The sequence below is a fragment of the Lissotriton helveticus genome, chromosome 3_1 (genome assembly GCF_964261635.1).
Source record: "Lissotriton helveticus chromosome 3_1, aLisHel1.1, whole genome shotgun sequence".
NCBI lineage: Eukaryota > Metazoa > Chordata > Amphibia > Caudata > Salamandridae > Lissotriton > Lissotriton helveticus.
Window position 1 is genome coordinate 741,094,781 of NC_136061.1, and position 17,633 is coordinate 741,112,413.

The 17,633-nt window shown below is 43.8% G+C and overlaps 1 protein-coding gene across 2 annotated transcripts in view; it reads right to left on the bottom strand.

The window, feature by feature from the left end:
- The window catches only part of MICAL2 (microtubule associated monooxygenase, calponin and LIM domain containing 2), a 1,053,240-nt gene that overhangs the window by 315,663 nt on the left and 719,944 nt on the right, over positions 1–17,633 (bottom strand). For both annotated transcript variants that reach the window (XM_078680924.1, XM_078680923.1), the window contains one exon: positions 5,420–5,494. In XM_078680924.1, the coding sequence (XP_078537050.1) occupies positions 5,420–5,494 (75 nt within the window). The remainder of the gene's footprint in view (positions 1–5,419; positions 5,495–17,633) is intronic.

Consider the following 17,633-nt stretch of genomic DNA (forward strand, 5'->3'; position numbering starts at 1 on the left):
TTATGGTTCTGGGTAGGAACCCACAGCTGTGGGGCCCTGAGCACTGGCCTGTATCCTTGGGGACCCTGCCAACTCTATGATGATACTCTGTCTAAGAATCCACAAGCTGCTAGAGTTGCATCCACCTGTCTTGCCGTAATGAAATGGGTGAGGAAAATCATCTGGATTATTCCCCATTCGGCACAGAGAACTCTGATTCAGGCCCTTATTATCTCAAGATTAGATTACGTTAGCGTTTTCTATCGGGGAGCTGTGAAGGCCTGTATCTGCCGCTTTCAGGTTGCGCAGAATTCCACTGCTAGACTTCTTGCTCAGCTCTCGAGACATGCCCATGGAAAGAGAGTGCAATTCAAAACTTTTTGTTTCATTTTTAAAGCTAGGGCTGGACTTGGCCTTAGATATGTACAGGACATGGTCTCTCCCTAACTACACTCCCGGAAACTGAGATCAGCGAGTCAGGACCTTTACTGTGTTGCTAGAATCTGCTGGGCTCACTCCGGAGGAAGCTCATTTGCATACCTCGGTCCTAAGCTTTCGAATGCCCTACCACACTTCCTAAGACACTGCACCTCTCTATTGCTGTTCTGCAAATTCTTAAAAACATGGCCATTCAAAGCATTGTGACTTCGGGAGCATCTTGCCTATGCTTAGCACCAGGAAACCCGACAGGTAGCTGTGCGCTCTATAAATTAAATGAATAATAATAAATAGGATCAAAGCAGCATACCTTCTAAGTACTCGTCCCATCCTTCTCCTACAGAGTAAGTGTACTGGTATCCTGCACTAAAAGGGATCAAGGGATGTGGATGTGGCTTCCATCGGATCCAAAATTGCCAAACAATAAGTGCAGTAATAGGCAGGAAATCCTTTACGGGGCAGTGGTCTAAGAGTCAAACTTCCTTTGACAGAGTTCTATCAAGAAAGAATGTAATGACAAGCTGGTAGATATTTCCATCAGCAAGGCTTTCGCATGTGGGAGGTGGATGGCAAACTAAAGAAGGCTTGGCAGCTGGAAGCCATTTGTCCTGGAAAACCTCAGATCAATAGGGAGGAAAACTAACTCTTAGAAAAAGGGAATAAATGTCAAAGGAACATACTACTGGCACACTGCAGGAGGTTACACCTGATGCAGGAGACTTAATTAACTATTCCAAACAATTTATGTCATAAAAATAAGAAAATAGCAGTCTTCGAATAACTACCTTGCAACATAAAAATACAAATGAGGTTAAAGATTTTCATTTGCATTCCCTGTATACGCCATGAAAATTGCTTTATTCAATTATAAAACTCACGTGCTGCGTACCCACTAGTTCTTGGCAAGGGTGTTTTATTTGGAGAATGCTGATGAAGGGTAATATATGCAATAATGAATTTTACTTTATCAAATTACATTTGTAAACTGGAGCATATGCAATTTAACCCCTTCACTGCGGCGGCTATTCCGCCGCAGTGCTAAGGGGGCGGGGCGGCCGCGCGGCAGGCGCATGCTGGTGACGGAACCGCTCCGTCACCAGCCGCGGTTGCGCTGTGCTCATGACGGAGCGGTTCCGTCATAGCCCCGCCCGCTCAATGGAACGCTCAGCGCAGGCGCAGAATCCGCGCCGCACAGGCTTGCGGAGCGGGCCGTGACGGAACTGCTCCGTCATCAGCACAGTGCGACCGCAGCTGATGACGGAGTGGTTCCGTCACCAGCAGGGGAGGGGTTAAACAAATTCACTTGAATTATGCATTCTATAAAGTTAACAGGATGTGAGAGCACGTTCAGCTGTAAATCTGAACTACCATTCAGACAAGATGCATCTCATTTGTAAGTTTAGCTCCGAAATGTATGACACCATGAACTTCTTGAAGTGTACCATAATACTTTTTTGCAGTCGATGGATACTACAACTCCAGGTGATACGTTAATGTTTCTCTCTGTAAGATATGCTTCCTATCTAGATATATACACAAAAAATTATGTGAAATCCCACATTATGGCCCGTGCCGGGGCGTAGTATGTGGAGTGGCTCTCCGCTTAAGTTCCACGCAGTTAAAAAAAAAACACAGTGGAACTCCACTCCGTCCCACAATCCCACCGATTTAAAAAAAAAGAAAAAAGGTAAAAAAGAAACACTTATCTTCTCTCTCGTGTCTGCAGGCAGCCCTCCTATGTTTTACGTCTTGCATGAACTGCGCATTAGCAGTCACGCAAGACTTAAAACGTAGGGGGTTGTGACCGGCAACGAGGAGGACAGCGGCAACGAGGAGACACCACGGCAAGGAGGAGGGTGGCCAGCAGACGAGAGAGAGCAGGTAAGTGGGTTTTTTTTAACCCTTTTTTTGGGCCCTTTGGTGTAGGGGTTGAGGGACGTACTCTGTTCCGCCAGAGAGTCCGAGTTTTGCCCCCACTTTGCGTTCCCAGTTGAGCGCAGAGTTGGTAAAACTCTGCAAATTTTGCTGGCGGAGCGGAGTACGCTGCCCAGTGTTACCTATGTACTCCAACCATGTAGAAAAGGTTGTGAGATTATGCTTGAGCTGAGGTGTTCACCTCTCATAGTTTGCTGTGGAAAACAAACCAGGCCAACTGCTGTGAAAGGTGGGCCTGAGTGAGGCTGCTTGAGACCTTCACTTTCAATTCTTGTTTACTGCAAGGCTGAAACGGGACTCACCTTGACTTGTGCAATGGCCTTGACCCCTAAATAATTGTCCTCCCCAACTGCATGGGCAGTAAGTGAACTTCAGCAGACGTGGCAGCTATTAGGTAATGGGAGGTCTCCCGCCCACTGACAGGGCAGACTCGATGTTTGGCCATCCACATCAGACAGTTTATTTACCTTTATTTGGCTGAAGAATCTTTTAATTGTGACCCGCTTTTCTTGCTTGCTGGTTACCTAACCCTCAGCCAAATGTATTGTAATGAACTTCAAGAGTTTATGTATTGATAACGTTCTTGTATGAAGTGATCGGCAACCCATCTGGGTCTAGTTCTTGTTATATAAAGCTGCAGGGATTTAAAATAAAATACTAAGCACATGTTTTAGCTGGTGTTCTCCACCCAGTCAGTGCCCATGTTATGAGAGCTAAACCAGGCGAGTTGATAAAGCAATGTATCCTTGGGTCATACATTCATGATTGACAGATTAATGACGGTACTAGTAGTAGTGAAACTTTATTACTTTTTTTGTGAAAATCACAAAGGCTCAAACATAATACAAAAAGCAAGAACATTTGCAATCACCACCACAAGAAATTAAAAATATTATAAGAACATGCAAAAAGCAAGAAAATATATAACTGACTAAGAACATGCCAACAAAGAAATACACAGCATAACACCATCTAAGAAAGGATAAAACCCAGTCAAAAACCTCCAATAAAAGTCTAAAAAAATCACCGCCCCAGACGAATCGCAAATAAAAAGTAAGTCAAATAAAAAGCAATAGTAGGGGATTTTAGCATCTTGAGTAAGATTCATAGGCAGGAGAAGAGGTCAGATAAAGCGGTCTCCTACACTCCAAGCTCACCGGGTTCATGATCATAAATCGCCCCGAAATAATCCAACCATGTCCGGGGGAGAATGATCAGAGCCTGCACACTCACCGAATCAGAGGAGAGAATTGGGTGATTCATTAACCTCCAGAGCTCAGTACATTTGCACAGAGTGCAGGCCTCCAGCAACTTTTCCCGGAGCTCCCTCTTTAAAGACTTCTTCCTCTCAAAGTGGGCTGCACAATATCCAGCCCTGGTCCTCTTGATTTCCTCCCCATCCTGTAGTTGCCCATGCAGGGCAGTCATAAGGATGCGTGGGCCTTAGAACAAGCCCTATCGAACCGTTTAGTCAGTGGCACCGGGTGGACTCTTGCGAGGGTGGTAAGGACAGACTTGATGTGACCAGCTATGTTGTTAAAAGCCTTCAGGATGTTAATAGCTGAAGCCCCCTCCTCCAAACAAGTACTAAAATCCTGACAACAGGAGGAAAACAAAGAAAAAGAAAAATCTGAGGGAACCACCTCTGCCCACGTGAGTCTGCGTCCCTGCGCTACAGGGAGGACTGGTTCCGGAACGGGGCGACAAGCCCAACATTGGCCGAGGACCAGCTGAAGATAGCCATAATGGACTGTGATAGGTCAAAGAATGCCAAACAACTTTAAAATAAAGTAAAGAGCTATAAAGACAACTGGAAACAAAAATGTAATCAATAATAGAGGAGCAGGTGCCAGCTCCTGTAAACATTGGGATCTGCGCAGTGAGCAGATCTAGCGCGATTAAAAAGATTCACAAGTGAATGATCTTCAAACAAGGTTTTCAGTTTCTCGTCCACGGGTGTGTGCTTCAAATTAACCTTATCCCTTATTAGGGACATCGTTGAACGAGGAGTCTCAGTACAGAAACCAGTTGGAACATGGGTATAAAGCAGGGTCGGATTGGGAATGAAAATCGGCCCGGGCACACACAAAAAATCGGCCCCCATTTGCATAATGCCTTTCCTCAAATCACTGCTTCAGCGTAATTGCATTAAAAAGGAGGAGGGGGGGGGCTTAAAAACATGCACGCATTAGCTTAGACTAGTGAAACACACCTGAAAACAAGGGAAGCCACTTCTACTCAGGCCCCCTGCCCCGCTCAGTATGTGCACCCATTAATGGGCCGGACAGCGAGACAAAGGGAGTGATACGTCTGCCTGTTGCTAAACGGGGGGGGGGGTGGTGGTAATGAGCGCCCATCTGCCTGCAGAAAGGCCACTCAGCCACCCATAGAGACACCGCCCAAATCGGCCCCAGACTGCTCAAAAAAGCAGCCCACAGCAGGAACTCAGACACCGGCCCCTCGGGCATTGCCCGAGTGCCCGCGTTACCAATCCGAGGCTGGTATAAAGTCTCCAATCAAAAGAAAAGCCATAAAGCTAGAGGAACTGGCATCACAGATGTTAAGGAGCTGCAGCCACGGCCCGTGCAGGTAAGACCGGTGGGGCCGGGTTGGGGGAGATTCGACAGACAACCAGGAGAGAAAATTAAATTAAGAATTATTTTTACCTCGTCATCATCTGTCGAAATCCCTCTCTTACCTGCACGGGCCGCGGCTAAGGAGCTGTCTGAACTCACTTATCAAAACATGCTCTCCCCGAGGGAGATTAGTGACGGCTAATTCCACATTTCTACGATAAATTACTTGTGAAAACATTTTCTCACTTTCTTCTAAGCTTCAGAGAAAAGTGTAAGATATAGGTATCTATCCACTCAAAAATGTGCACATATTAAAAGTGTAAATGGAAAACAATCAACGTGCATAGACATTTTGTTGAGTAAAACCACTTAAGCAAACTACGTGATAAAGCAGGGCATTGTTAATTAAAAGATGAAAACATATTTGCATTTTTACAAAAAAACAACAGAGAACATAACATCTTTTTTGAATTATGCAAACACAATCTTACTTGAGCGAATGATTTTCCTCCAGTTCTGTTGCGCATTAGATGGAGAAGCTTGAAAGCTGCTAGCCCGATGTAGCGCTGATAAGAAATACAGAGAAAACGGTATTTCACAATACGTTTACATGAAGCACGTTTAGTATGCCCACAAATATAGTACCACACCTTCCGTTCTAGTTAGTTTACTACCACACAATCCTTTTAAAACGTCCTTTGCTTGGATCAGAGGTAGAGAACAGTAAAAAAACACAAAACAGAACCATCATACTGTTCGCTTATTATTTAATGCCATCAACGAGCCTCTCCCGAGCACTTTGAAAGATTTGACATTGGATCCTGGAGGGGAAAGCCAGGCACGGAGGAGGGAGAAAGGGCACAAGAAACAGAGCAAAAGTCAAAGCCTTGTTTTGATGGGGGCAAGGTATATAGGGTTTCTCTTGGCCAAACGGCATTTTCTTCCTTGGCACTTTGTAGAGAGCATTTCAATGAATTGAGCTGAAGTGACTAACAAACCATCTTCCTCTGTGGCACCTCTATGTGATGGGGAGGTGTAACCCGCAAAGAATCTTTTAGTTGTAATGATGGATGATGGATGTGGGCTGTAGAAAGAGACACAGGATTGAGGTACTTTAAACTACATTACATCACCGAGGCACGCTTAATATTGTGTGACATGCTACCTGTGTACCTATGGGACTGGACAAGTCGGATATCCCTGAGTGCTGGTTACGTTCTTCTTTTAGCGAAGAGGAAGGGCGTTTGAGGTTTTGGAGATTATCTTCTGACCAGGAACATGTCCCGGGCCACTAAGGCTGTACTTAAGAGCAAATAACACCAAACCATGCTTGAAAAAACATCACTGTCTAAAGTCCTCTAGGGTGGCTAATGATAAAGTAATATCAAGAAAAAGACCATATGTGGCTCGTATACATAAGAACATCTTTTAGCAAAAAAAAAAACAGGTTACCATACTTAAATGATTCCCCAACCGATTAACCATTTTTTGACATGCCTAATAAATGATTTGATCAGACATGTTGGATAAAGATACAACCCTTACCTCTCCGGCTGTACTTCTGTTCTTTTTTCCAGGAAAGGTTTGCTAACTTTAGAGTAAGTAGGCCTATATATTGTCCTCAGTGTCAGAGGAGGAGCTCATTTGGTGCTACTTCGCCTGTCTGCCACCTTTTTTGCCATCAGCCACTTGCTGGATTAATTGATGAGTGGCTGGTGGCTCTAACCGCTCTGCCCGTTAATTCAGAGTTTTTTCAGACAGTCACTAGCGTATGGGAATCAGTTGGCTTCCTCGGTCAAGATAATGTGTGGTGCTTCACAGAGATCACCAGCATCCTTCACTGCCGTCAATGAGAAGCCTTTGCATGAATCGTGGGAAGACCTACGGTGGGCAGACGTCCATTTATATGCTGATGATACCTGAGCAAACGTGAACGGGCTTGGTCTATGTCACAAAATCCCAACTGAACAGCTATATTTCAACACTACCAGCAAATGTAGATCACAGCTTGTTAGAAACCCAGTAAATTGGTTTACACCTGAGCTTCTGAAGGAGGAGCAGCTCTTATACAGACTTGAGAGGAGATTGGGTTCTCAATGCCTAAAAGAGGATCAACTGTCCTTCCAATAACATATTAAGAAATAGGGGAACCTCACTGCACTAAAAACAGGAAGGCACACGCTCAGTCCAAATTAAAGGCTCTGCTAATTTAACGTGAGGAGCTTTCCACATTTTTAGAGAACTTGAAAAAACACCAACCATGAGCACAAAAATGAGACCCAGTTGGGGATAGTTTTAGTAAGTTATTTTTCTTCACAATTAGAATTAACAGGGAAGTCAGCCTGTTTTCCAAATAGACTAATACCCTTACTTTAAAAATCTCTACATATGCCAGAAATGTCTCATTTGACAACCAACAATAGCAATAGCCTTGATTAAACAAATTCATGGGTCATGATCAGATGTTACATGCCCTGGCCACAATAGAGAATAACAACATATTAATAATTATATATTTATAATAAATAAATAATAATTAATAACAAGAAGAAACAAACCCTGGTGCCAAATGAACTATTAAACTAATGACACATACTTAATCTCACATAACTAGTGAAACTATTAGAAGCAAAGGTTAACAAACAAATAAGCACTGTTATCTGGAAACATATGACATTTCTGATACCTTTCAGGTGTAATGTAGACCTAGTCTGTCCTCTTGCCCCTATTTGATTTGTTGTGCCAAATTGTGGATCAAAGTGGTATCGTTACTGTACATTTATATTTTGCAGAGCATTGTACATTGTAGAATTTATGTAAGAGCCTGAAAGTCTAAGAGAAACTATAGGGATTACCTTCTTCTTTCAGTATGACTCTGAACAAGTCAACATGGGAAACTATTGCTCAGCAGCAAAAAGGAATTCTCACTAAGACCACTACTTTTTAATATCTATGTCTATCTTATATTTCTGACAGTTTTATTTGGAAAATATAGGTGGAGGTTTTTTAATATATGCAAATGGCCAACAATTCAATCACATTTATGAAGCAATAACCCATTCCCGTACCCATTCCCAATTGCAACCTGATGGTTGGCAATACATCATTTATTACACGGATGAAGGTGGAACCCAAAGCATGTCATTATAAACTCCATATTATGTGCTACATCATGCCTTTCTTATCCCGGCCAAACATAGACTTGTGAAACATGCCCTAATTCTATCAATACTGGACAATGGCAATGAGCTACATCTCGGTCTTCCTCAATTCCTGCTTGATAGTCTATAATGAAAGAATGAAATACATAAGTGATCGGCCAGCTTAGCAATCAGTTTACATTGGAGAGCATATTTCTTCAGTCTTGATAAGGCTTTACTGGAATACGCTGATGCACTGGTAAAGCTAAGGGCTCCATGTTATGAAGAGGTAAATGAGGAGCCACCACAATGTTAAGATCTGAGATCAGTTTATAAAATTTGCTATTAAGAATCACAATATTATTTTTTCAGGGATTCTTGTGGTTCAAATGAAATGATTGATTAAGAAGCACTTTCTATTGGTGACTTTCTCTGCATGTACTTAAAGTTTTATGAGTGTGGGAGTGCTATCTGCTAACTAGACTTTATTTTAAGAAGATGACCATGGGGAAGGTGGTGTTGCACAGACACGGAGCAGGAAAACAGATAAATAGTATATGGATCCTTCAAAGGATATGTGAGATGTGGGGAATTTTGAGAGGCTGGGAAAAAACATCAAAATGCCCCCAGGTTTTGGAGGGCTCACCAAGTCCCAAACTAGCGATGGTTTAATCCTCAACCTAAACAAGATCTGGAGAAAAGAAACAGCAGGCTGTTGTGGGATGAGGCTCTAAAGGAGTGTATGATGTGAGCCGAACATAAGACACAGATTCTGATTCCCCACTCACTGTAGATGGCTCCGCGGGAGACGCTTCACGAGAAACAACAGGGGGCTGAAGGACCGGACTACGCGCCCCAGAGAGCAGCGGGGTATCGCGGTGCAAGGCAGCCCCTCCCTTCATCACCGGGAGATTTAAAAACTGTTCGCGCCTCCCGCTCCGCGGGAGACGCTTCACAAGAAACAACAGGGGGCTGAAGGACCGGACTACACGTCCAGAGAGCAGCGGGGTATTGCAGTGCAAGCCAGCCCCTCCCGTCATCACTGGGAGATTTAAAAACTGTTCGCGCCTCCCGCTCCGCGGGAGACGCTTCACGAGAAACAACAGGGGGCTGAAGGACCGGACTACGCGCCCCAGAGAGCAGCGTGGTATCGCGGTGTATGGTTGCCTAAAGAACCGGGTTCTCAAGTACCCAGCGGTGCCGGGCACAGGCCCAAAGTCCTCTGGGTTCCCTTGCCTTGCTATACAGAGACACTGATTACTTCTAGGTGGCATCAGAGATCAAATTTATTAGCTGCAGCCAGTAGCAGAAATCCCAGTAATACAACACGGTGTACAACTCAAGAAACTGCTAAATTTTACTAAGGCGAGACATCCCTATTTATACACAAAAAGGTACATTTAAAATGCACGCCCCTGCACCAAAATTCAACCAATAGAAAATACATGACATCACACAGCATCATACAGTAAAGCTCATTTTACAGTGTCCCAACCCACAAGTTAATATTTAGGCATATCTAAATAATAATCTGGAAGGGCCGAACAAACCCTTAATTGAAAGCATAACCCATGAAATGAAGAAACAGTAAAGAAAAGTAGTTTCAGATAATGTGCAAGATAACAGAAACGTAAAGAAACTTAAAAGTTAACAAATGTCTTGAATGGTGATTGGGAAAAGTGGATAACGATCTTGCAGGGAAATTGGCTTGGCAGGGTCAATTTCTAGGTGAAAGGCCAGCTTCTGAAATTAACTCCAGTGCACGAACAAAACCTTAGTTAATGTATATATGACCCAAAAAAGGTCAGACTGCTTTGCTCGCAGACTAACTTCTGAGGCCAAGTAAAAGGCAACACCAGATGGCAGTCACGACACATGGCAAAAACCCATGTTTAGAAAAGAAAGTCGTAAGGAAAGAAACAATTTAGATATTGTTTAGGATAAGATATGTGCAAGAAACTAAAGGTTAACGAGGTCCTGAACAGTGATTGAAAAACTCAGACAACGATCAGCTAGTGAAACTGGTTTTTGCAAAAGGTCAGTTTCTGGTGAAAAGGGTTACTCTCTCTGCAGTTCATTCAGAGTCAGAAAAACCCAAGTTAATATATGCACGAACTCAGAAGGGCAGACCACTTGTTCGTTGGGCCTACTTCACAGGCCTACGTGAGGGCAAGACTAAAATGGAGTCAGGTTTGAGAATTACAGAACCACATCCCCTCCTTTTGCCATGACGTAGGCAATAACCTAAACTCATGTCAATCTGATTCTAGATCTATATCTATTCTCATCAGGTCATCAAGGTGTTGCTGTAACATCATCTTATTATCCTTCATTTCTCTCGGGACGGGTCTTCTCACACAGATTGTAGCACAAAGACTACAAATGGCGGGACCACACTGGATGCAAAGGCAACAAGAGAAGAGAATAGCCAAAACCATACCAAGGAACGTCAAGATCTTCCATCCCCATGTGGACAGTAGTCCCCAAAACCATCCTGTCAATGACCAATCTCCTTCGTCTACGTGAATAGACTCAGAGATCTTGTGCAATCAAGAGATGGCCTGGTACACTGTCGGGGCATTATCTGGTATGTATATACAGCAACTGGATCCGATCAATTTGCATACTCCTCCTCGATCTGCAAGTATAATATCTAAAACCATACGGTTCTGCAAAGTCATAAGGCGGTCCGCTTGAAGCTCCGCTGTAATATTACTCAACGCTCCAGCTGTTTCGTTAATGGTAGCTTCAAGTACGCGGACAAGCTGTCGAATACGCCTACTATTCGTCATAGGACCCCAAAAGGGCAGGAAACCCTTATAGAAGTCTCCTACTTCCTGTGCAGCAGTATCTTCCTGATCGAAGACACCTCTACCATATCTTGTTCTATGATAGTCTGAGGAGGCAGTATATGTTGGGGGAAGCAGAAACGCCACATAACACGTTCCTGAAAAATCAGGTGGCAACCAAGTGTAGGCTCTGTCGTGACAAACAAAATATGTACCTTTAGCTGGCACAAACGGTGGAGAAGTTCTGGATGCATAAACGTAGGTGTGATCACAAACACTTTTACCTAACTGAGCTCTCGGATTTCGACCATTACCCTGTAAGCAAAATTGACCTCGATGTGGCACAATCCAAATAGGAGGAGACCTTTTTCGTCTCTCCTTCTCTGTCAACTTAGCACTGTATCCAGTCACATTCCAACCAATGTAAGACAGCACCTCATCCTTAGGGATAGCCTTGTACGCATCAATATCTCTGATCATATCGGCTATTCCCTTTATCAAGGCACTATTGCTTGGATTGTCTTTCATGGAACGTAAAGGATATACCTCATTGGCGTAGATGAACATAGTCTGGAAAGCCCATGCAGAACCATTAAAACTAAAGGGAAAAACCAAATATGGCATGCCTCTATCTGTTGTATGAGGCATAAGACCACACACCCAACAATTAGTGGTATTGACTACTAACTGATGCTGATGCAACAGCTGAATAAACGAATTGTTGATAAACTCTGATCTCCTTATCTGTTCATGTTCAGGCAAAGTATGAAATTTGTGCGAAGAAACAGTAGTAAAGGAAAGCATAGGTTGAGAAGTTGGTGCAGACGTCAATTGTGTAGAAGGAACAAACCAGAATATAGTAGCTAATAGAATACAAAAAAGTATTAAAATAGATAAAGCTATACCACACTTGGAGAACAACATTCTATAATATCGGTTTTTCATCTCTTGCCTTTTATCGTCATTCCTCAAGACAATCTTCATTTTCTAATGTTGCTCACGCAATCTTGACAGAGTACTTCAGCTGTGATTATTAGCAGGTCGTAGGGACACCCCAAGTCCTGCAGACCTATTGCCACTACTCAGGTCACAAACTGAACCGTTGGTACTCCTACGTGACCCTGCAACTGGCAAATGGTAACCAATCAAAAATTTAACAGAAAACCATAATACAATTTCAGAAAAAGCAAGAGAAAAAGAAAAACAAAAGTCAAATGCAAGATACTCGAAGAAATTGTCTCTTTTTGATCTCAGTGTGGAAAAAAATAATGTTCAAAGTCTCTTTATTTATTCCGAGATCGGAGGTTGAAACGTAATTTAGTCGGCACAGTTTGGTCCGTAAACAAAAGTTCAGGTTCGGTAGTGCCCAATCTCAAACGTGGAGGAACAGCTTCTTGCAACACATTGTCATTTTCCAGTTCAGATTGAGTCCATTCAAGCTGTGCGTCACTAAAAGGGACAAACCTAGGGACACGTTCTCCTTCAAAATCTCCCACACCCTCTCTAACCCAAGTGTCGTACGGCAAAGGCAGGGGCACGCGCTTCGTATGGGCAGCGTGCACCCAATTCTTTTTTCCAAACACCTTAAGAGCAGTCCGAGTAGCCAAAAGAATTTGGTGGGGACCAGTCCAACGAGGCTGTAGGTTCTTTGTTCGTTGAAAGTTACGCACGAGCACCCATTGTCCTGGATTGAGGGTATGGCCTGGGTCCACAGATGCTGATGGGAGCTGGTTGTGGACCTTTTGATGAAGGACACGCAGTTTAATAGTCAAATCGTGCAAGTAGTCAATTAGCATAGGATGTTCGATGTCGCTATATTCCTTCGGTCTAGGGACACCCCAAACATTGGCAGGACGCCCAAACACAATCTCATATGGGCTAAGTCCCACACGAGAATGCACTGTTGTCCTTGTCGACATAAGAGCCAACGGCAAAGCATCGGGCCATGTAAGGCTAGTGCTTGCTTGCACTTTCGCTAACTTAAGCTTCAATGTCCCATTATAACCCTCAACCAAACCCGATGACTGTGGGTGATTCGCAGCATGAAATTTCTGCTTGATGCCCAAGCCCACACACACTTTCTTCATTATCTGACCCACACACTCACTTCCATTGTCAGACCATACAATCCGTGGCATTCCATACCTAGGGAAAAATTCTTTGAGCAAAACCTTGGCAGTAGACAAGGCAGTATTATCCTTTAGGGGGTAGGCCTCTATCCATCAGGAAAAGGCACAAACAACCACAAGGGCATACTTCAAGTTATTACATCTTTCCATGTGTATATAATCTATTTGTAGAACCTCGAACGGATACGTTGGAGGAGCAAAATGACCTGCAGCAGTTGGAGTTCCCTTACCAGGATTATGCATCAAACACACCATACAATTCTTGACCAGATTCTCTGCACATTTGGGAATTCCACTATTCTGCCATACCGGAGCCAACAACTTGCATATCCCTTTTGAACTAATGTGAGCCAATCCATGGGCCATTGTAACCACTGGGAGCACATATGCATCAGGCAACAACCATCGCTGGTGTTCTGACAACTCAACCCAACAACCTGTCGAATTCAACATACCCGTAGTTTCTCTCCAAACACTCACTTCTTTCTCAGTCGCTTCAGCCTGAATCGTTTTCACACTTTCTATTGTGTCTTCACACATTCCACCAGCCATAACCCAATTAGCTGGGCCTGCAACATACATACGGCTCATCATGTCTTTCGCCGTTTCCTTCGCAACTTCATCTGCAAACGCATTCCCTTGACCAACATCGTCCACAACTTTCTTATGCGCACTACACTTCACAATTGCAATCTGCTTTGGGAGAGTGAGAGATTCCAAAAGTTCATTCACCAACTGCCCATGCTGTATTTTTGTCCCATGCGAAGTAAGGAACCCACGCTCTCTCCACAAACGCCCAAAACTATGGGCAACTCCAAACGCATACTGACTATCGGTGTAAACATTCACTCGCTTTCCTTCTGACAACACACACGCTCTAGTCAGTGCAATCAACTCTGCTGCTTGCGCAGAATTCTGTGGTATGCGTGCTGTCTCAACAACTGTATGTAAAGTTGTAATAGCATACGCTGCAGTCGTTTCACCATTCGGAAGCTTAAAACACGAACCATCTACCCATAGGGTACCATCAACATCCGTAAGGGGAGTATCCCTCAGGTCAACTCTAGCTTTCGTTTCTTCCTCTGTACGAAGAAAACAATCATGCTGTTCCAGAGGATCCGTCTCTGTAGAGATCGGTAACAACGTAGCTGGATTCAGCACATTACATCGTTTGATGTGAACATGGCTAGCCAACAGTGTCAACTCGTAACCTGAAAGACGTGCACTAGTAAGGTGCTGTGTCTTAGTCCTGTTTAATAAGGTATCCACTGCATGTGGGACCATCACAATCAACGTATTGTTCAATACCAAACCAGCAGACTGTCGGATAGAAACAGCCGCTGCAGCTGTAGCTCTCAGACAACTCGGCAACGCCTTAGCAACTGGGTCTAACATTGCTGAAAAATACGCGCATGGACGCTGCTTACAACGTGAAAGGCTTACTATAGTCTGGAGTACCCAACACAGGAGCCGAACACAATGCATCGTGGAGTTCAGAAAAACTTTTCTGACATTCGTCAGAACAAGGAAGAGGATGCGGAGTATCTTTCAGAGTCAATGCTAACAGAGGTTTCGCCAACAGTGAAAAATTGGGGATCCACTGTCTACAATACGATGTAATACCTAAAAAGGCACGCACTTCTCTCTGCGTGGATGGCACACTCATTTGCGCAATTGCTTGAATTCGTTCTGGGGTCGATCTCCTTCCCTCCTTCGACAAGAGATGACCTAAGTAGGTCACTTCTTGGCAACAGTATTGCAACTTTGAAGGTGGCACTTTATGATGAAGGTCAGACAAATACCGCAACAAAGAAAGAGTAGCCTCTTTACAAATCTTTTCATCATCAGCAGTAACCAACAAATCATCGACGTACTGAATAAGAGTACCACCAACAGGTAACACAAAACCGTCAAGCTGAGTTTTCAACGCTTGACTATAGATGGAGGGACTTTCACAATAACCTTGGGGAGCTCTCTTAAACCGGAAGCTTCGGCCTCCTAATGAGAAGCCAAAAATATCCCTACTCTCCTCAGCAATAGGAATACTGAAGAAAGCATTCTTCAAATCGATGACAGAAAACCAAGCTGCCGAAGCAGGAATCAAAGTCAACACAGCAGTGATATCAGGTACCACAGGAAACTGTGGCACGACTATCTTGTTTACCTCTCGAAGGTCGATCACAAACCGGTACACAGGTGGCTGAGAAGCATCAGTACGTTTAAGGACAGGCAAAACAGGACTGTTACACACATTACCTCTCGTTTCCTCAACTACACCCTTCTCAACCAGATCATAAACAATCGCTAGAAGAGCTCTCTCACCATCGCTCGAAATCTTGTATTGGGGAATACGAGGTAGCCTAGCATTCGACTTAAGAGTAACAAGATACGGAGGAATCTGCAAGACCAACATCATTTGGACCTGTAGCCCAAAGTGTATCAGGAAGCGAACGCAATTCCAGTGGCAAACAATCCTTAGACAAATACATTGGGGAAATCACTTTCTTACCAAGGGTAAGTTGTACTCCCGAAGGAGAACAATGCAATGTTGCATACAATCTTTTCAGCAAGTCCAAACCCAACAGATTCTCACCACAACCAGTCGTTAAAATAAGTGGAGCTTCCAATTCACAAGGGCCAATCGAAAGGGACAAAGGACTAGAAACCGGATTACGAACTGGGGCGCCTGAAATTCCTACTGAAACATTGGTCAAGCCAGACAAAGGTGCGCCAGGAAGTTTAGAGTGCATAATAGAACTCTCCATCGCACCAGTATCCAAAAGAAAAGGTTCTACCACACCTGATGTAATCACTTCAACATAAGGTCCACTATGGTCTACTGGAACTGACACTACTCCCTCACTTTGTCCTTGGCTGTCCTAGTTATCATTATAACCAGAACACTCACCTTCAACATAGTAATCCTCAACATAATACTGGGCAGACTGACCACTCGGAACACTCTGTCTGTCAAAATAATTCACAGAATTCTGTAGGGAAGAGGAACGCTCATTCTGGGGAAACACACCACGTCCCCTACCCCTAGGAGCTTGCTGAAAACTACCACGACCTCTCTGACCAGATACACCATTCGCACGCTGTAACAAAGCCGGGCAACTATTCTTGTAATGACCTTCCTCTCTGCAATAAGCACACTGATTAGGGCCAGGAAAGAATCGCTGAACATAAGGCTCAGGCTTCTGTAACAATCTCTGAAATTGTGAAGGTTGCTGAAACTGAGGCTGATTTTGACGAGGCGGATAAGCTTGCTGCAAAAGAACTTTCGTCTTTAACTCTTTCGTTTTCTTCTCCACTTTATCCTTCTCATCTTTATCCCTATTCTCGTAATATTGTGCAGTAGCCAATATCTGGGCCGACGAAGAGACAGCCCATGAACTCTCAGAGTCCTTTAACTTATTAGAAAGTTCGGGAAGCAAATTAAAGACAAATTTATCCACAAACAACCTTTGACCACCCTCCGTACTCATATCCTGACCACTATGATCAATAAACGTCTCTTCAAACCTAGTGAAGAAATCAGATACACTCTCGTCTTTCTTCTGCTTACATGCTGCTAACTTATCCCAATTCACTCGTAAAGCGGGCATCATCGTTTTCATCAGATTAATAATTCTACCTGGTAATTCTGAAACTAGAGGTTCAGGTTTAGCACCTCCCTCCTGTCTACCATCTGCGGCAACAATATTCGCCCAGGTATCACCTAATTCAGCAGCATGATTCTCATGACGAATCTTCCCCCACAAAGGTTGGGGGACTACATTACCCATCAACATATCGATGTCAGCTAAATTCATAATACACGCTTCAACTGTCTGGGACAACTCCTTGTAATAACCAGCAGGATTCTTACGAGGGTCAGGTAAGGTCTGCTTAAGAGCCAAGACCTCTGCTCTCTTCCAAGGGACATGTACCCATATTCGCTGAAAATGAGCCGGAGCGGCCTGAATACCCTGATTTACATTAGCCTGAACTGCTTCTTTCTATACAGGAGGAACTTCTCTCATAGGGTACTGTTTCACTTTCCTCCTAACAGAGGAATCAGGTTCATACAATGTCTGAGGCGAAAGCCTAGATCTGAAAGCAAGTATCGTCTCTACGGCATCTGTAACATCAGATTCCACTATCATCCCTTTAGCAAAATCTGACTGAACATCGAGCACATCCTGCGGAATCGGACCCAACTCATTATCTTCCCATTCCTGACGCAGAAAAGTACACATTACATCAAAAACATACCTTTGCTTAGGCGGTTCCCACTGAAAGAAAACATCCATAACTGCTGGCAAATCATACCTTGGAGCATTTAAAATCCACCTACGAGCCAACAAATCCAACACTGTCCGTTCTTCAGAACTAGGAAGCTGACTACGACTCTGCTTACGTTCCGAAACAGGGTCATATTCAGTGACCCAAACAATGGTGACAACAAATTAGAAACGGTTTCTGTCATTCGTTTTCGAACAGAAGGAGAAGAAGCAGACATAAGAACAGGAGAATAAGTATTTTGAGGCAAAGAAGGTGTACGGACAAGAACAGTAGAAATCGAAGATGCAGAAGCAGAAGGCAAAGGAGTTTGAGGCAAAGCTGGTAGCAAGGCTGGCAACCCTATAATGGGTTGCGCAGGAG